The 20,997-nt window shown below is 38.9% G+C and overlaps 1 protein-coding gene across 11 annotated transcripts in view; it reads left to right on the plus strand.

The window, feature by feature from the left end:
- ank2b (ankyrin 2b, neuronal) overlaps positions 1-20,997 on the plus strand; it is a 76,369-nt gene that overhangs the window by 24,853 nt on the left and 30,519 nt on the right. For 4 of the 11 annotated variants that reach the window (XM_037757747.1, XM_037757748.1, XM_037757755.1 and 1 more), the window contains 17 exons: positions 289-387; positions 533-631; positions 741-938; positions 2,945-3,043; positions 3,570-3,668; positions 5,045-5,242; positions 5,402-5,500; positions 5,677-5,775; positions 6,552-6,650; positions 6,735-6,833; positions 8,315-8,387; positions 10,989-11,130; positions 11,608-11,619; positions 12,381-12,468; positions 13,637-13,740; positions 15,993-16,031; positions 19,118-19,342. In XM_037757747.1, coding sequence (XP_037613675.1) covers positions 289-387; positions 533-631; positions 741-938; positions 2,945-3,043; positions 3,570-3,668; positions 5,045-5,242; positions 5,402-5,500; positions 5,677-5,775; positions 6,552-6,650; positions 6,735-6,833; positions 8,315-8,387; positions 10,989-11,130; positions 11,608-11,619; positions 12,381-12,468; positions 13,637-13,740; positions 15,993-16,031; positions 19,118-19,342 — 1,871 coding nt within the window. Of the gene's footprint in view, positions 1-288; positions 388-532; positions 632-740; positions 939-2,944; positions 3,044-3,569; positions 3,669-5,044; positions 5,243-5,401; positions 5,501-5,676; positions 5,776-6,551; positions 6,651-6,734; positions 6,834-8,314; positions 8,388-9,307; positions 9,365-9,573; positions 9,619-10,988; positions 11,131-11,607; positions 11,620-12,380; positions 12,469-13,636; positions 13,741-15,992; positions 16,032-19,117; positions 19,343-20,997 lie in introns of all 11 variants that reach the window. The other 7 variants (XM_037757750.1, XM_037757751.1, XM_037757754.1 and 4 more) reach the window with 4 other exon arrangements.

A 20,997-nucleotide genomic window follows, 5' to 3' on the forward strand; every position in this document is an offset into this window, starting at 1 on the left:
CTATAAATTAAATATCAAATTAAGCATGCTTAATATCTTTTTATTCAAACCTTTTTGTATGTATTATTTTTTTGTTCTTCCTTTTTTAATGCAAAAATATGTATAATATTGCAAGAATGAAAGAAAAAGCACAGTGTAAGCAACTGGAAATTAACACAGTTCCTTTTATTTTCTATAATGTTTCATGTACTATTTGCATATTAATAAGTCCTTGAGTAACAAACTAATGTTCAACCTGACTGACATGTTATCCTATTGTTCCTCTCTTGCTGCCCTTCCCGTCTCCAGTCTGGTTTGACTCCCATCCACGTAGCTGCCTTCATGGGTCACCTGAACATCGTGCTGCTGCTGCTGCAGAACGGAGCCTCGCCCGACGTCAGCAATATTGTGAGTGATGGGGAAACAAGCCAATCACAGAGAGGGAAAGTCATTTGAGAAAAGTGTTCGAAAATATTACAGTGAGCAGTCAGCTGCTTTAAATGTATTTAAATCTGTGTGTATTGACTCTGCTGTATGTATGTTGTGTGTACAGCGTGGGGAGACAGCGTTACACATGGCAGCCAGGGCAGGGCAGGTGGAGGTGGTCAGATGTCTGCTGAGGAACGGAGCGATGGTGGACGCCAGGGCGCGGGTGAGACAGCTGTTATCTATAGTGTCACACCAAAGAACACTTTGTACTTTAGTGTTTTGCCACAATGCAGAATAAAGAGTTCATTCTTATTCCTCTGTGCTGTCTTCAGGAGGACCAGACTCCCCTCCACATTGCATCCCGTCTGGGAAAAACAGAGATTGTTCAGTTGCTGCTGCAACACATGGCCCACCCTGATGCCGCCACAACCAACGGCTACACCCCGCTCCACATCTCGGCCAGGGAGGGTCAGGTGGAGACGGCCTCTGTCCTGCTGGAGGCCGGAGCGTCACACTCGCTGGCCACCAAGGTGGGTTGAGGAGACGTGTTTTGACTTTAAATTGGACTACTACTCTATATAGGACTCCAACACATTCTCATCCCAACTCGTCACATACTGCGGCTTTGTCACGCCCCTTGGCGTCACTTTATTTTTGGCATCAAAACCACTATGGTTACACTTGGCATAACTTTACGATTAGGTAATAAAACCACTCTAGTTAGGTTTAGGAAAAAACTGTCTTAAAACTACTATGTTTATACAGTGAAAATGACACCGAACGTTATAAAATGAGACGAATGAACACAAAACGCTCCCTCGTTGCACTTTCTCGGAGCGTTTACTGTTGCCACGGATGGGTTAACATAATGTACATAATGTAAACCCATTACTGTTAATGGAACGCCCGTTGTGATTCATGCCGGCGCTAAAGGTTGCCTTGAGAACGGGCTGAATATCCAGCATTCAGAATTTCATTGTTTCATTGAATGGCGTCAAGGATCAAGTGCAGTAATGCCTCCCAGCCATGTGGGGAATGCATTTATGATGAGAAAATCAATATCAATCTAGCTGCAGTCAGGACATTGTTAGCATAGCTCAGCATAAAGACTGGGAGCAGGGGGAAACAGCTAGCCTGGCTCAAAAATACACCTTCTCACACCTCTAAAGCTCACTGATTCATGTTGTATTTCATTTGTTTAATGGTGATTTAATGCCACCCAGGTTGAAATAGGTAAAAATCTGGTTCCCACAGCAGTAATAAAAGGGATACACATTATATACTATAGCAGATAAGAGTAGGGGAAATGATGGATATCATAAAAACAAATAATTTCTTCAGCAAAACCACAAAATCTGTTGAAAATAACACCACTAATGCACATCCTAATATCTTAGCGGGTTGGAACAAACATGGCGCTCTTAAGTGTTGATCCCATGGTGCCCTCAGATAAAGAGGTTACAGCATTACTGTACTGTATGTGCAGGTCTGTCTCTGTTTGACCCACTTTTGATGAAAGATTGATGAAGCTGTGAATCTGAATTGTGTATGAAGCCTGAACGCAGTCAAGTGATTCATCATCATCATCATCACTGTGGAGGTGTTTACACAGGAGCTGTGCATCCAGTCTGAGACAGATTAATGTATTCATACACGGTTAAGGCACGTTGTGAGGCAGTGTGTCCGTCAGGGTTCAGTGGTTCTCCTCTCTCCCACCCTTGATGTCTCTCTCCTTGGTTTCTCTCCTGGGAGGAAGGGTGTGGCTGTCGCTACGGAAACCAAAATCAGGAAAAGTTGTTGTCATGCAAGGCTAACGCTCCATCCCAGCATCATAATAGTCCTTATTTTTGATTTGCTCCACATCTCAAATCTAAGGAAACCCTCTTCCATCTCCTCCATCCCTCTCCTCTCCATTCTCTGTTTTCTGTTGTGTCCGATCACCTATTACATCAGATATAATCCTGGTTGAACAAACAAAGGATTGCTCCATCCGTGGAAGGGCTGGGTCATAAACACGCTGGTCATGTGGTTTCTGTCAGCTCCAGTCTAGTTCTGTATGTCAAAAAACAGTTAAAGTGCCCCCTCTGCTGGTTTTATTGTGAAAGTCAATGGACTCTATTAAATAGTTTTGGTTTGAGGTTACCTAGAATTGCATCAGCATGTCAGCCGGCTGGGAGTTCTTTATGTCACTAACACAACAGACACCCATCAGACATCAGGGAATCCTATCTGATGAGATTTTGTCCTTAAGGGAAGATTTTACTTTTATTTTGTATCGCTCTCTCTCTCTGAAATGACCTGTGATTAGTCAAAGTCTCCTATCATGATTAGATTTAGATGTTTTAAAGCCTGAAAACAGAGCCATATGAGGTGCGGAAGTCTAGTTTTCTCTCAGAACACTTGAATTACAATATGCTGAAAGGTTATTATGGATTTTTTGCCCAATGATGCCAAAAACATTCTGAGTTAGTATCCTGTATTTACTGATTTCAAACCCATTTCTTAATCTCCCCTCTCTGGCTCTTTGTCTCCACAGAAAGGTTTCACTCCCCTGCATGTGGCCTCCAAGTACGGAAGCCTGGATGTGGCCAAACTTCTGCTGCAGCGTCACGCTCCACCTGATTATGCCGGGAAGGTATGCATCCAAAAAATAAAAAACCTTCTAACTGTATAGTTATAGATTTGACTGTAGAATCTGTGAGATGTTGCGTATGATTAAAATCACTCTCTAAATGTTTCGGTGAACCCTTTTCTTGCATGTAAATGTAAAACGTTTTTAAATGTGAAACGTGTGTTGCTATTGTTCTGTATTAAGGTTAAATTGACTGCAAGAGCAGCGGTAAGCCTAGTTTCAAATAAAGCCATTCCTTCATCTGGATTAACTCTGATTTATTCAAAAAAACATATAACAGACGCCTTTTTACATCCAGATTCCTTTTTTTCTTTGAATATGTTCTTCTTTGCATCATAATAAGGAGCCAGTCAGTGATCCTTCCAGCTTTTGCTGTCTAATATAACTCTAATTCATGTCAACCTGCAGTCTTATCCCCTTTAACACCTTCTATTAACTGTGTGTTTCTGTGTGTGTGTTTGGTGTTAATGGCTTGGTCCTGCACTAACTGCTGTTTAATCCATGTGCGCTCACCATCCATCCCTCACAGAACGGCCTCACCCCGCTCCATGTCGCAGCACATTACGATAACCAGAAGGTGGCGCTCCTGCTTTTGGACAAAGGAGCGTCCCCCCACACCATGGCCAAGGTGAGAGTCCACTGTAGACACTGTGCTGGAGATAATGGAGGCTGTCAGGAAAGTTAGTTGTCACGTGTAAGATGTTACAAGTGGTGGACAGTTAAGCCAGAAGGAACACATTATAGTTCTTTCTAGAGAACATCTTGCACTGACAATGGTACTCAGAACCTCCTCTGTGGTAGTTCCTGCTACAGTAGGTGTCTCGAGGATCACATTTTGCTACGATGACTCACACACAGACTCACAAGGGAAAAACTAGCGCTGTGTATTGGCAAGAATCTGGTGATACGATACGTATCATGATACAGGGGGTACAATTCAATATATTGCGATACTGTAAGCAAGGAGATATATATAACGTTAGCGGTGTGCTATTTCCACATCTCAGTTTAGGTTGTCACGTTGGAGAGGAAGAGTCAAATGGCTGAAAATAGACACAACACAAAAAACTCTCTCCAGTGGCAGCAGTGGAAAAGATGGAATCCACTAAGAAAGGTCTCTAACCTTTAGGCCTCCACCACTGCTTTAAAAAAGCTTGACTGACATTGCATTGATTTTTTTTTTTAACCTCATGATACTGAAGCTTTGAGTTTTGTGAGACTTGATAGCAGACAGAAAGATCTGGAAAAAGATGTATTTTTTTTGTGTGAAACTACTGGTTCCAAGTTCAAGAGTGAACTTTTTTGATCTTCAAATATACTGTAGTTTAATTTTTTTAATAAGGTTTAGTTCCTTAAACAGCTGTTCACTGTAGTTTTTACCAAACGTTACTCAAACGGGAGGAAAAAATGCATTTTTGGGGGACTATTTTGAGCTGAGGATTAACACACATTTGGTGCTGTAGTGAGTATTTGTGGCAGCAGGGCGGTGTATGTGGGGTTGAGTCCAAATAAACAGTATGTAGTGGTGTAGTAGAGGGTATACGTAGGTATATGGGGTATGCCCTCCTCTTTTTCTGGCAGTTTAACCACCAATCAGCCGGAAAGCCATTGGAATATATAGGAGAGTATACCCACTTCCTCCTCTGTAACCTACCCATCTCTACCTAGTAGTACACCCACCTCATCAACAACCACTACACCACTGAGTGTGTGTTCGTGGTGATGAAGGAACATGTCACTCAGTGCAACAGTGTGGCTCATTGATGTGGTTTTAATGGAGCATTATGGCACAGAGGAAGAGGAGATATCATGCTTTCATAAATAAGACTATACTCAACATTTGGTGCTTATAAGATTATTTTCCAACACTATTGATATAACCTAAAGTGACACCAAGCCTGTTCCATTTTAGTTCCCAAAAAGCATTATGGCGTACGAGGTTTTCGGCAACAAGCCGTCCTCCGTTAGCATTCAGCAGTGACACCAGTTTCTCTCATGAATCAGAACGGCTACACTCCTCTCCACATCGCGGCGAAGAAGAACCAGATGGAAATCGCCACAGTGCTGCTGCAGTACGGAGCCGAGACCAACATCCTGACCAAGCAGGGCGTCACTCCGCTCCATCTGGCCTCCCAGGAGGGCCACGCAGACTTGGCTGCCCTGCTCATCAGCAAGGGAGCCCAGCTTAATATCCAAACTAAGGTACTGTAGAAACCAATCCAACCACATCACAAGTAGAACAAAGGACAAAGTATATCTTCTTTACAGTGTCAGTTTATCTCCATTAGCTTATTGGACAGAATGTGTTGTGGATGTGTCTGTTGGAACACAGTAACTGTTCTGTGTGTGTTCCTCATGCAGAGCGGCCTGACTGCCCTCCATCTGGCAGCCCAGGAGGATAAAGTGGCTGTTGGCGAGATTCTGGCCAAAAACGAAGCCAACCTCGACCAGCAGACCAAAGTATGAACAATCTTTTCATTCTCTGCATTCGTCTTCACACCTTCTGTCTGGTTATACGAGTCAGAGTCAGCTCCCGTTCTGCTGAAATCATCATCTTCAATAACAGTATTCTCCATAAATGTAAAGTGTGTTATTGTTGATTGGAGAAGTAGAACAGATTTGCTGTTGTTTTGCAGTTGGGATACACCCCGCTAATTGTGGCATGTCACTACGGTAACGCCAAGATGGTCACCTTCCTGCTTCAGAATGGAGCCAGTGTCAACGCCAAGACCAAGGTACTGAAACTCAAACTCTCAGATAGTCATTATTATCTCAGCTTAACATTCATTATTTAACATTTATGCTACCATTGTATTGTAAAGTGTTCTCATTATAACAAGATATTTCATGTTATATATTGCTATATTTCTTATTGTGACAACATATTATTTTATGTTGTTAAAATAAGAAATCATATTATTATTACGCAACACCAATGTATCTTGTGAAAATGGGAAATAGGGCTGAGCAATTTAGTAATGTATATAATTGTGATTATTTTGACTGATATTGCAATTGCGATATGATTTGCGATATATATTAGAAGGAATGATGATTTTTACATAATTATTCTCATTTTCATTAAAAAAATATATTTAAATAATTATTGTGTGATTTTTGCAGTGATCTTAAAAATGGTCTTTTGACACATTTCACCTTTAACAAATCTTGCCCCTCCTGCTATTTGAAAATTGCAGTAGGCCACATTGCGATTTCAATAAAATGTTGATTAACTGTGCAGCCCTAAAGGGTACCATATAATTATAAACTATATTTGTTATTCTAGTTAGGAGTTGGTACATAAAAAAACAACTTGTTCTTGTTATAATGATGGCAGCATTACACTGCACATATCAGAGACCAGTATCCCAAATTTAGCCAGGTTAATCTTATTTAACACACGACTCATTTTACATCAGCTGCCTGAACGTTAAAGATCTATTAGAGTCAAAGCAAACTATGAATAATCAATGTATTTACAGTTTTATCTTCTGTATTCTTTCCTTTCCAGAATGGATATACTCCCCTTCACCAGGCAGCCCAGCAGGGAAACACACACGTCATTAATGTCCTGCTGCAGAACGGTGCCAAGCCCAACGCTATCACTGTGGTACGTAAACAAACACACACACACACACATACACACTTTACGGTCCATAGACACACATGTCATCCACTGTGCTCTCTTGTCCAGAACGGTAACACTGCCCTGGGTATTGCTCGGAGGCTGGGCTACATCTCTGTGGTGGATACGCTGAGGGTCGTCACTGAGGAGATCATCACCACGACAACGGTACGTCTCACCGCATCATACAACATTATAATCTAGGTCAAGGTTATATTATAGACAGCAATAATATGTACCGGAATGGAAATATGCACTGGTGGACAACAAACCCTAAGATATGACAAAGTAAGTTAACATAATGAACCATCAAATGACTGACAAGATATTATGTGATTGATTATTGCTCGTAGGTTACAAAACATGGAAATAGAGCCCAGTGAGCCCAGATATGTCAATCAATTTTAAAGCAACACTATGTACGCTGTGAAAGAAGAACAACACATTCTTCCTCTTACAAATGTAATTCATAAGTAATAAAACACACCCTTTCTTAATTAAATAATCTCTGAAATGTTGTTGCTACAGCTTTACTTGTTGTGGTGTGACCATTATAGTAGCTGATGTTAGCTGATGCTGGCAAACTTCACAAAGGTCACAAAGTAAACACACTGTTACCTCACCAAGAGACATGTTTGTTTCCTGCTAGTGGTCCCATTTCACTAAACCTCAATCAGGTCATCTTATCAGGATGTCTTTAAAGCAACTGACACAAAATCCAACATTTTTTAGACGTCTAGTTTCGTATGTACGTCTATAATCATTGTTTCTGTATTGTAACAGTATTTAAAAGACTACATTTTATGAGAAACAGAAACATTACTGTCACTGAAATACAATTTAAGCAATGATCATATGTATATAATTCATAAACAAGACCCCCTCCTTACCGTGACACAGATTAAACATATGCTTACTAACCTTTGTACTCTTAGATGCCATTAGAACTATTTTTATTGTTAAACTTTTTCAAACTTCAGACCTGTTTCATAGTGATAAACAGAAACACATTTCAATTTGATTCATGTTAAGATAAGATGAGATATTACTTTATAAGTCGCACAGCGGGGCAATTTAATATCACTTATATAATTTTAAACAGAAGGAGATTTTATTCAAATTGAATTTGGACTCAACTTGACAGAATTTATAGCCTCCATTTCAACTGTAACTGATTTTTAAAAGCTTTCAGAAAATGAACAGTAGCAAGACTGGCATAGTCCTAATAAATCCAGACATTTAAAGTGCTTCAACTTCAATTGTTAGTCCAATTTTAATGTAGAAATGTAGCTGTCTTTTGACCTTTTATGTATGTATATATGTTCTACCCCTTTTTTATGATTTGCTCTTTTAAATATTTTGTCCGCCCTATGTATATCACTGAGGGTAGATATTAGAAACAGCTCTCAGTTTAATGCAGTATAATTCAACACCAGCACAAAACACAGCCTCCGAAATGACGATACAGTTGAATCAACACCTCTCTGAAATAAGTGCAACAAACACTGAACATTGTAACCTTCCAGAGGATTTATTGCAGGACTGTTGTGTCACACTACATTGGTTTCAGTGTACCTAACAAACAGGGGAACTGAGTTTATGGTGTGAAGTGCACGGTTAATGGGATCCCTTTCCTCCCCTGCTGACAGACGGTGACAGAGAAACACAAGCTGAACGTGCCAGAGACCATGACTGAAGTGCTGGATGTGTCGGATGAAGAGGGTGAGTCAGCCTGTCAACATTAGCCCACAGTAGACCCCCTCCGAATGGAACGAGATCTCTCACTGGTATTCGAACCATGTGGACGAGTTAGATGAAGTATATCAACAAAACTCCGTTTGTGTGTTTGACTCAGTGGTTGAGCCCAAATGAGCTTACTGGTTAGTGGCGTAGATTCTGGTCATCCTGCTAGTGAATGTGTTTCCATTACTGCTAGTGGGGAACGTTTACACATCACAATAAAATCTGCCTCACCCTGCTTTAAAACTGCACTAATCAATCATTTTAGATTAACAATGACTATGTGAAATATGAAATACACATAGTGACAAATAGAGAACCAGACTCCGCAGTTTGGTTTAATGCCCTGCACATTTCCTACTACTACTACCCAGCTCTGTTGACAGCAGCAGCAGGCAGTTGTTGACAGCCATAAAGCTCTGATAAACCCGCCGTACACTACCTGCCAGCACCAAACAGAGACATTTAGTTAGTAGCTGTAGGAGAAAGCGGAACATGCAGCAGCTAAAGAGCCAGACATTTCCCCCCAGTAGTTGATGGAAGCAAGCAGATATTGTGTTCACAGCTGACCCAAAGCGGGAAAAAGGAGATTGCTAACCTAACTAATACTGTAACTTTCATCAGCTCAAAATGCAGACTGAGTAACAAGACATTTAAATACTGTTATACATTATTTTCCACCCTGAAACGTTAATTTCATGTCATTTTTTAGCAGGAAAAATGTCAATACTGAATATCTGCTATTGGTATCAGACTTCAATCTACATAACATTCAGCCCAATTCTATTTAAAGCCCATATTGTGTTGCACACATCTGTCTCCCTGTTGAGAAGAGTTCAGGTTTCTTTTGTGCCGCTAGTAGATTTTAGGGAGTAGAGAGTGACTGTGCTGTCAACCCACAGCATTGAAATCCATTGATGATGATGATGTAATGTCAGACGACCCCATGGATAAGGAAGGTACTCAGCACGGTGCTTTGTGTGTGTGTGAGGAGTGGGCTGGTGTGTTAAGCATGGGGAATGAGCCTGTACCAACTGCTACCGTACTAACTGTAGGATGATATTTAGATACCGGAGAAAGTAGTTGAAGAAGAAGAAGCTCACTGGATGATATTTTTTTATTTTAAAATGTGCTTTATCTCCTCCTTACACTCTTCTCCCTTCTCCAGGTAGCCAGTATACTAATGGCACCAGGACATCTCTGTCTAACTACAGTATGTCTTTCACTTGTTATGCTGGCCAAGCATAATGCTTTCTGTTCAGACCTGGGCCAAAGTCAACTAGAGCTGCTGCATTTAGCACAATATCACATGGCTGAAGCGTCACACACACTGCACTCTCAGGCCCCACCATCTGCTGCTCTGCTGCTTATGCAACGTACAAACACAATTAGCAGTAGTTTTTTGTCATAGTGTCTACAGACTTATCATAGTGGTCATAGTTCAAGTGTCCCAGTAAGTCATGACACTGTGACCATAGATATAGAGATGTCGCATTGGCCTTTGGATAGTACGTCTAACGTCGCCGCCATATTTGGAAGGTCAGGACTGGCCTGTAAACACATAGGCCTACAAGTGAATGGGGGAGCTGCCGTTTTTCTGGATAAAAAGCACTATAACGTTTACATTTCTCAACCGATTTCAATGAGTCGTTTTTATATTCAAGCGTTTCTAATCTACGTGGAGCATTGTAAGCATAATTTCTCCCCACAAAAAAAAACTTTTGTTGAAAAACGGCTCAGTAACGTTACTGCTTTCGGTTCATGGATCGGTCTGTCTGTTGATATGGTATTAGAAAGTGGTACTGTCATAACACATTTTCCTCACATCATCAACATTACAGTTTAAGTTACATCTTTCCAAAACATTTGCAAAACAGATTCTTCTCCATTTTCATGATGCATTTTACTCATGTTAACTTAAGGTCATCAAAATAATCTAAATGTCTCTTCTTTTAACACACACACACACACACAGGCCTGAGAGTGGAAGTGTTAATGTGCTATAGGCCAATACATAGTCCTCTGAATATGCGGCAGAACATTTTGGCCCAGGTGAACCTTCAGCAGTCAGTAGTGATGCTTCCCCCTGCTGGACAGAAACAGTTAGTGGAACAGCAGTAGAGCTTTATAACACGTGTGGCCATGGCATTCATCACTGTTGTTAAATAACTGCACAGACTAGAATCTAAATGTGTGAATATAATATAATAATGCAGTAGCATTATTATATTATCATTAGGAGCCCTTCCCAGCTGACATTGGGTGAAGGCGGAGTACACCCTGGACAGGTCGCCAGACTATCACAGTGCTGACACATAGAGACAGACAACCATTCACGCTCACATTCACAAATACGGGCAATTTAGAGTCAACAGTTAACCTGCATGTCTTTGGACTGTGGGAAGAAACCGGAGAACCCCGGAGAAACCCCACGCTAACACGGGGAGAACATGCACACTCCACACAGAAGGGCCACAAGCCGGGTTTGAACCTGTGACCCTCTTGCTGTGCTAACCACTGCACCACCGTGTTTTGTTTTTATTTGTGAATTCACCTTCACCCTTCTCTTTTCTCTCTCTCAAGGTGATGACACGATGACCGGTGACGGAGGGGAGTATCTGAGGGCCGAGGACCTCAGGGAGCTGGGAGATGACTCCCTGCCAGGACAGTATCTAGATGGAATGAACTACCTCCGCTTCAGCCTGGAGGGGGGACGCACTGACAGGTACACCAAACTCTGTCACATGTTTGACTCCGCTAACAAAGCAACTACAGCAGTTTGATCAGGGGTCAGTGTGACTTTGGTAAACTAACTCACTAAAACTCCTTTTCTTTGCATGAGTTGTATCTGACTCAGCTGTTTCCTGCACTAACAAAAAAGCTCATCTGCTCCACGGAGCAAACAATTGTTCCTTGTGCTCCGTAAACACATTTTAAAGCGTGGAGTAATCAGAGCTGTTGTTCCCATTTTAACATTTTTATAAACTCTGTAACCCACTTCTTCTATGATGATCTGTTCCAGTCTAATTAGTGATATTTGCTGTGTATGGTTGTTCTAACTTTATCATCACCTTTCCTGTCAAGGACAATAAACTCAGCAACTAACTGCCTGTATTTGTATATGTGTGTGTATTTGTGTGTGTGTTTTGCAACTTCTCCTGCTCATACTTCATCGTCGGTCTTCCTTGTCATGCCTTCATAGTCGAATGCAAAGGTATGTGCCGAAATAACCAGTTTAACAGTCTAGCTGGGGACTGGGTAGTGAACTGTCTTTTAGAAATTAGTTAGTTCCTGATTTTTTTTGGCAGTGTTGGTTTGTGCTCTGTCCACCACTTTAGCCCAGACATGACATTTTGTACAGACATTCATGGTCCCCACAGGATGAATACTAATGACTTTGGTGATACATCAGACTGGCACATACAATATGCGTACTTCACAAAAAGTCAAGACCAATTTTGATCATATGCATTCATCTCTTGTTATACAAATGTTTGTTTTATACACATGTCTAATAAATATTGCCCAGCCCTAGTAGTACACACCTGCTAGTGTGACTGTAGACTCTTAGTCTTTGTAAATATGTTATATTTCTCTGTTAGGCTAGTTAAAATGTGAAAAGGGTGTGAGCCTAGATGCTGTTAATCTTTTATGTTCCTGTTGGTGTTCAGACAACACTAATGTGAAACATAGGTGTTGTTTTACCATCAACATTTAAACTCAATGTGTGTGTGTAATGAGTCCATTCATTTAATAAGTATTATGAGTATAAATATAATATAATAAGTATAATTTTCATGAAAAGTCCTGAGCTCCAGGGCAGGAAATGAACTAACTCTCGCACACATGAACTGATTCTGACAGTTTTTCCTCTGAACGTTTATCCCCGTATCCCCTGTAGTCCTCATTAATCTCCCACCCGCTGTGATCTCTGAGCTTCACTGACTTCGGTGCTTTTCTTCTTCTCTGCTATAGTTCAGACCGGTCCTTCACACCGACCCACCACAGCTACTACTCCCCTAAACATGAAGGCATTATGGATGACATGATCACCGCTCAGCAGGTAAGGTTCATGGGAGATGTAGTCACTGGACCTCTAAGCTTTAACAGTCATCTCAAGTGCTGTACTTAAGCACCACTTTGATGTACTTGCACTTTACTGGAATATTTCAAATTACTGTACTTATACTTCTCTACAGTTCAGAGGGAAATATATATTACATCATATACTACATTTACCTGATTGCAATAGATAACAGTTAATCTGAAAATGAAGATTTCACATTTATAACAAATCAAATACAATCAACTGTTAAAGATTGAACCATCAAATAGTATGTGAAGCCATTAATATTCAAGTACTGCTTACTGTTGGGGAAACAATAAAAATGATCTAATAACGTCTAAATACAATCACTTATATGCTACATAATGAGTACTTTTACTATAATACTTTGAGTACATTTGATGCTAATAAATCCGTACTTTTGGGAGGGGGGTTAAAAGAGTATTTCTACAATGTGGTACGGATTTGTGTAATTCTGAATGTATTGTATCTTTAAAAAGACCTGCACTTGTTATCAATGGGAAGGTCTTTTAATTCTGTTAGACATTTTCATTATGCATGATTTGTTAACTACTCGATATTGATTGTAGTTAAAGGGGAACTTCAGGGATTTAGTATTGAACTTCCATAAATTTGGGGGACTTGTGAGAGACAGAAATCGAAGCAGCAGAGTTCAAGATATCCTGACTTTTACTCCCTAGTATACAGTACCTAAAGCTCCATAATAAAGACTATGACAGACACTGGATCCTTTACTTTGCATAATGAAACACGTTTCAATAGACCCTCTCTTGCCCAATGAGCCAGTTCACTATAGATTTAGACGTGCTTCGACGATTTCACCACCAATCAATAGAACTAATTATGGATAAGTTGGGATGTTCCTTCAATTCAATTTATTTTTATATAGCGTCAAATCACAACAGAAGTTATCTCAAGACGCTTTTCATATAGAGCCGGTCTAGACTGTACTCTATAATTTAACAACAACGAACAAGTCTGGCTGCCCATGACTTAGTACTTAGATATACTATCATATGAGTGAGATCACATGAGAATTCTTTTGGTAGGGAAATGATATTAATATGTATTATGCTCTGTTGGTATTGCTACTTTCAATAATTGCTGGTATATGTCTGATAAGAGGTTCTTTGTTCAATTGCAGGTTTCGTCACTTGGCAGAGAGAATGAGAGGGATTCCTATCGTCTGAGTTGGGGCACGGAGAACCTGGACAATGTGGCTTTATCCTCCAGCCCCATTCACTCTGGGTAGGTACCGTCACATTGGACGAACACTGATGTTGGCACAGGATTTATAAATAGCTTGGAGTAGTGAAACATGTGGTAAATTCATGAATATGCATTAACAATCTCATCAAGGTTCTGATGGCTGCTATTATGTTTCAAGTACTTTCAAGTACCTCTTAGCATTTCTTAATTAGTGAATTAACTTTCGTTTCAAAGTTATCCCGAGTGCTTGGAGTGGAGTGCTTTCTCTCACTTGGCACTTGGCAGCTGTTACTGGGAATATATTGTGTATGATATAATACAATTATATCAGTAGGAACATGATGAAATTTAATATATTACAGGCAGCAAAACAATTTAATAATTAGCACAATGATTCTCAAGAAATGTTTTTTTTAAATAGAATTTATCGAGGGGTTTGCCAGGCTCATCTCAAAATGAAAAAAGCGTGATGTAATTTCTCTGCTTTTATTTGGTGAAACTTTTATAGCTTGTATATAAATGCATATGTGTTTTTCTTTCCATATGATTTCCATTACCACACAAGTATCAATTTAGTTATAAATTCTACACAATTGGGTCAATTGAGAAGTTCATCCCTGGAAGAAGTGTGAAATGTGGCCAGGCTCAAGAAAAGCATGCTTGGGTTAATTTTGGAGCATCAGTCCGGGTCACCTGGTGTTTATACAAATGTATCTTCTTGATATCTGGAGTAAAAAAAATAGACAATAGTTAAATATTTTGGGGAAATGCACTCATTTGCTTTCTTTCTGACATTGAGATGTGAAAATTCATATCAATCTCATGTCTGTGTGTTAAGTAGGAAACAGAAGTCAGGATGAGGTTAGTCTGGCTTAGCATAAAGACAGGGGGAAAACATATTCTGGCTTCATCTAAAGTTCAAATATACAACTACCAACGCATCTAAAACTCACTGATTAACAATGCATTTTGTTTAATCTGTACACAAACAAAACACACTGTCTAGAAACATTTCCAGCATGTATCTCCCCCTAAAACCACAATTTTTCTTTTTTTTTTATACATGTTTGTTTGTTTGTGAACAGATTAAACTAATGAGATACAACATGTTAATCAGTGAGCTTTTTGAGGTGGTGCTAGGTGTGTTATTTTAACTCTGGACAGAGCCAGGCTAGCTGTTTTCCCCTGCTTCCAGTCTTTATGCTAAGCTCGGTTAACAGTGTCCTGACTACAGCTCTGTAATTTACCCTTAATAATAACCATCATTTAGGGTGAATGTTATTATAATGCTAATAGTTATTTTACTGTTAAAAAACAATGAAATTATCCTTAATAATGTTTACTACATATTTTTAGTAAATTAATTTCATTCTGTTATTTTATCATTTGTTTTTGTAATATGAAATAATTAATAAATTATTATACATTTTATATTGTATCATAGCTGATAGGAGACAATAAGAATTACATTAGTAAACTATTTATTATCAGTTTATTGTTGCACACATTATACCATTTTATATACTATATTAAGTATTTGTTAGTGATTACTAAATGATTTGTAAACCTATAAAAAATTCTTTCTATAAACATTACATAGATAGATGGACCAGAAAGCAATTATTAACCATTACCTATCTTTGTCAATAATGTTTATATATCCTTTACAAATGATTTATTAACCATTTAACATAAGGTATTATAATCATCAGTTGCTACTTCATAATAGCCATTCAACTAATGTTTATAGACAGATTATAAATATACATAAACAAAGTGTTACAAATATCTGTCTATGCAATGGTTATAAATATTTTACAAACAATTTCTTAAAGGATTACAAAAATGTTATAATGTGTGCAACAATAAAGTGTTAAAATAACTTATTTTAGCATTATTAATAATTAGTAAACATTATTAATTATCATTTCATTGTTTGTTAACGGTAAAATAACTATTAACTAAGTTTAATTAACTATTAATTCACCATTTATAAATGATGATTATTATAAAGTGTTACCCAGAAGCAACATCGATGACACTTCTGAGTAATGAATCCACAATTTTTCACTTATGTTTTTGTGGTTCTTGCTAACCATATGTGGTGAAAGTACTGTAAATACTTGAAGTTATCCTGTCAGTGCTTGTTGAATGTGTTAGATCTGTGTATCTGCTCTGTTTCTCTTCTCCTTACTCTGACCGCCTTGGGTCTGATCTGGTTTATATCTCTCTCTCAGTTGTTCCTGCTTGACTTTTGATTCCTTTCTGCCTGATGTGGTTGTTATTTTTAGCCATTCCTCTCCGTGCCCTGATCATGGAGACCACAGCAGGTGACCTTCTGCACCTTTGGTTAAATCACCTCCTCATCTTCATCAGTCTCTTCCTCCCCTCACAGTGTGCTCTCCTGGTGGAGAGGTGTATGTGTCACTGTCCTCAACAGACATTGCCTCATAGACTTTTTTCTGTGGTTTTTACAATGTGTCGAATCATTTTAATCAAAATGTGACACTATTCCCAGTTGATGTCTCCACATGGACAGGTCATGTGATACAGACGTTAAGGGAAAACAAACCTTCAATTATGGTCAAAAGGAGGCGGTGTAAGTTGAGGACATGTTTGTGGATTTCATACAATGTCTTGTGAATTGTGCATTTCCACTAACATACGGAAATATGTTGGCATAAGATAAGTATTATTTAAAATAAGTATTATTCTATGCCATATACAGGAAAAAATGACCTAGGATCTCCAGTGACAGAAGGCAGTATATTATAGGCATCATTGGGCATAAAATTCAATAATAACCTTTCAGCATATTGTAATTCAAGTGTTCTGAGAGAAAACTAGACTTCTGCAACTCCTCATTAGTGATGTGTCGGTCACAAACGAGTCGGCTCTAAGAGCCGGCTCTTTTAAGTGAACGATAAGAGCCGGCTCCCGTCCGAGAGCCGTTTTTTAAAACCAAATTTTGTATTAATTCAAGGCAGAATGATAGGACGATCTTCTCCGCGCCACGGGCACTCCATGCACCGACTGTGACTGAATGTTGTGTTAATGACGTCTGTGCGACCAATCAGGTGAAGACAGACAAGGATCATACCATCAAGCATGGAGGGGAGGGGTGGTGGTGCGCGGTGCGCTGACGGTCTACAGGTACAGAGCAGGAGGGAGTGGAGGAGAGAAAGAAAAAGGAGTGCGGTGCGGTGCGGTGCGGTGCGTTGCGGTGCGGTGCGTTGCGGTACGTTGAGGTGCGTTACGGTGTGTTGCAGTGCGGTGCGGTGCACTGAGGTGCGTTGCGGTGCACGAATAGCAGACAAGATGAGTGACAGTCGGAAACGAAGCAGCATGTAAAATTATGGTATTCTGGAAATTATAAGGTTTAGTATAATTATATTGAATAATTTAAGTGATATATCTGCACACATACTAATCAAAGGTCAAAACAGCTAAAGCTAAATTTGGCTGAATCATAAAAAGGCAGAAGTGGTAAAAATAAAGAGTCGTTTGGGAGCCGAAAGAGCCGGCTCTTCTTGGTGAGCTGAGTCAAATGATCTGGATCACTAAAAAGAGACGGAATTCCCATCACTACTCTGCTTGCAGGCTTTAAAAAAATCTAGCCCGTGACGGGAGACTTTTGACCAATCACAGGGCAGTTCATTGACAGAGCGTTCCTATTGGCTGTGCTCTGGTCATGTGACCAGAACTTGGCGTTCCCTTCAACAGAGTTTCACAACGGCAGCGGCGTCACAAACTTTCTCATTTTACAGCTAAACCGTGCACTACAAGATGATTCTGACAACATTTGAGGTGAGAAATAGGCATTACAGTAACATAATATTGATTAATATTTGATCAGCGCTGCCTAGTTTGACCCGTTTTGGTCGGAGTTTGCGAGTGATTGACAGCCGGCTCTCATAGACGGTTGCTAGGCAGCAGACCTCAGATCAGCTGGTTGTTTACTTCCGGTCTGTGAAATCTTGCACACAGAGGCACATGGTTTTTTCTGAGGTTACCTGTTTCATGTACTACTGTCACAATATAGCGACCAATTTATAAAAATAACTTTTTTTTAATCATATTTGCTCCAATCTCTCCTACTTCAGCAGTTATACCGTCTGTCAATCAGAAAAAATCTTTATTTCCTGACCATATTGAACTAAACCACTGAGGTAAGGGTCAGTGTATCTTTTGGTCATTTAATTTTCCTTACACAAATGGATACTAAAAAAACAAAAAATTAGTGGTTATTTGATTTTCATTTTAAAAATACAAAAATTAATATTGAAATACAAGATTTTTTTTCTTTATCGGGGTCAAAAAAGGGGATAAACTAAACTTAAAAAAGAGTTGATTTTCTGTTTCTGAAATAGAAAATGAAAATCAACCCGTTTTTTAGGTTGAGTTCATCCCTTTTTGAACCCGATAAAGAAAAAACGTCTTGTATTTCAATATTAATTTTTGTATTTTAAAACCAAAAAATAAAATAACCACTCATTTTTTTGTTTTTTAATATCCTTTTGTGAAAGGAAAATCAAATGACCAAAAGATACACTGACCAGGTAAGTTTCAGCAATGGGGGAAAGAAATCTTTGTCTTCTAACAGTTTTACAGCTTGTGAACTCAATAACTCATGTTTTTATGTCTCTGTGTGTTTGTTTAAAAACTGTGTTGTCTGCTTTTATACTGAAGCCAGGGCGAGATCCCATTAGAACTGTCACATACATCATCACAGTCATACATACTCCCGCTCATTCAGATGTGTGATCCATGTGCATCCACTTTGCATGAGGAGTGAGGTCAAAGAGTCTCAAGCTATGAAGTCAAAACGTTTGATGCAACTTGACGAGATTTATAGAGATGAGACGTTGATCATGGTGACCATTTAGTGTTGAGAAAAGAGACACCAAAGTCAGGAAAATGGCCCCAGTGTCTGCATGACAGTAAGAAGACTGACTTTTTTTTTTTTTTATCAATATATAACCTGTTCATTTATGGTCATTTTAAACAAAAAATGACATAAAAACAAATCTTTTGAATGAATCTTTTGAAAATAGCCTATAATAATACAGTCTTCATCAGCTGACGACTGTATTATTTGGTCAAAAGCTCCAGAACAAGCAAGTAAATGGACCATGTGTGAAAACTGTTTTGTCACTTTTTTAATCCTTTTTAGTTTAAAATGTGTAAATCTTCCAATTTGACAAATCAAAACATCCACATTAGCAGTATGTGTAAATCATTTTGGATTCAGGCAGCTACTAGTTCTTAATTTTCTTCTTTTGAGGTACTGCTAGTATTAGCACACTTTGGGCAAACAATCTACCAGGTAGCTTTGGTGTCTATATTCTCCTCACTTAATGGGGATCAATGAGAAATTGTTTTTCATTTGTGGAAATATGTCCTTGTTCCACCTCAGCTTCCTGGTCAGCTTCATGGTGGATGCCAGGGGCGGAGCCATGCGCGGTTGCCGGCACAACGGCCTACGCATCATCATCCCGCCTAGGAAGTGCAGCGCGCCCACACGGGTGACGTGCCGGCTGGTGAAGAGGCACCGTCTGGCCACCATGCCCCCGATGGTTGAGGGCGAGGGCCTGGCCAGCAGGATCATCGAGGTGGGGCCCTCTGGAGCCCAGTTCCTCGGGTAAGGCTGCAGGGATGGATGATGATGGATGATGATGGAATGAATGTCTTGGAAGTTAGTAGATGTGCAGGACTAAGAGAGAAGGACAATGGAGAGGTAGCAGAAAAGGGCAAATATCAAAAATGCAAAAATCAGCAGGCAAATTAGTTGACTACATGAAGATAATTTCATTGCTAGTTAGTGGAAGTTTAGAAAAATTAATGTGCTGGTACCAGTACCTTTTCACTTTTTACAAATTTGTATGCAGGTTTGGATATTCCACGCCAATAACCTTTGAAATTAATTAAAAAAATTGTATTTACAAAGAGTTTAATTTCTCTTAAAGATGCATCTGTAGTGTAAGAAGGAAGAGAAGTGGGACGTTGAAATCATAAGTCCACTATGTCTCTCTGATGTGTATCCCTTTGAATGAGAATCTCACGACGTGCTGCCCTTTTTCTTTCAGCTTAATTTAACCTCTGCCTCTGCATTACTAAAACTGTTTCTGTATCTGCTCTCGCTTTCCTCCCAGCACCAGGGATGTGTTAATCTTTGCTCTTCAGCATGCCCTGTTTTCTTTCATAACAGCTGCAGTCCAGCTCTTTCTAACCTTCTCCCTAACCCTTAATGAAAAAGCTTTTCTTATTAACCCGCCTCCAGTATATTGCACCATGATTGGTTTGATATGTGGCCTCAAATTCTGCCCTCTGCTGGGAATGTTTGAGATAGTCTAGTATAAAAGCATTCATACTACATCTATGATTTCCCAATATAATAATATATATGGTACAATATGTAACTCCATAAGCTATCCACTGCTGACATGACAGAGGTTCTCCCTGATCAAAACTACTGAAATATGTTGTTTTTATTATTATGTTGAAATGAATATTATAGTATGTGAGTATTTAACTCTGCAGTGAAACCTGCCTCACTCTACCTTAAGATTGGTCCCATTATGAATGTAAATTATATTTTTTTTGGCATGAAAGTGGTAACATTTGAAACATTTTTTACAGCATATTTGAAACTGCAAACATGTCTTTACTGGCCTATAAAAATGTAGACATATACGGAGACCCAAAGCGTTCAAAGTTATTTAAATACTATTATTATTATTATAATTTAAATAGATATGAAATAGTATGTTTTAGTAATGTACTTTATACTTATTTATTTAATAATTAAATGCAGAAAAAAAAAATATATCCATGCAATTGTGAAATAATCCAACACATTTTTACATTTCAGTTCATTCTATGCTTGTATAACACACAATAACAGAGTTCATTGCGGCATTTTTTTGTTGTCTTGATTGATAGACAAACTTTGCGATGAAAAATAAATAAATTGTGGATTAAAAACAGATTTTGGAATAGTTATATTAAATAAAACAAATAAAAACTGCTGGAAAAAAATTAAACTAACAGTAATAATGAAAAGAAGTAGGATGAAAAAAAGTTTTAAAACCATTGAATTATTTCACAATTTCATTTTTAGATTACATAGCGTGTCTGTATTTATACATATTGTTAATTTCGAACACTTTTGGTCTCCATAGACACGCAGTTAAAAATGACCACCGTGTTAATAATCTCATTCACAACTGTTGTAAATCAGTTCCGAAGGTTTCTATTTTGCACCCAACCAAAACATTGTGTGTGCTCTTTCTTCCT

The sequence above is a fragment of the Sebastes umbrosus genome, chromosome 22 (genome assembly GCF_015220745.1).
Source record: "Sebastes umbrosus isolate fSebUmb1 chromosome 22, fSebUmb1.pri, whole genome shotgun sequence".
In the NCBI taxonomy this organism is placed as follows: domain Eukaryota; kingdom Metazoa; phylum Chordata; class Actinopteri; order Perciformes; family Sebastidae; genus Sebastes; species Sebastes umbrosus.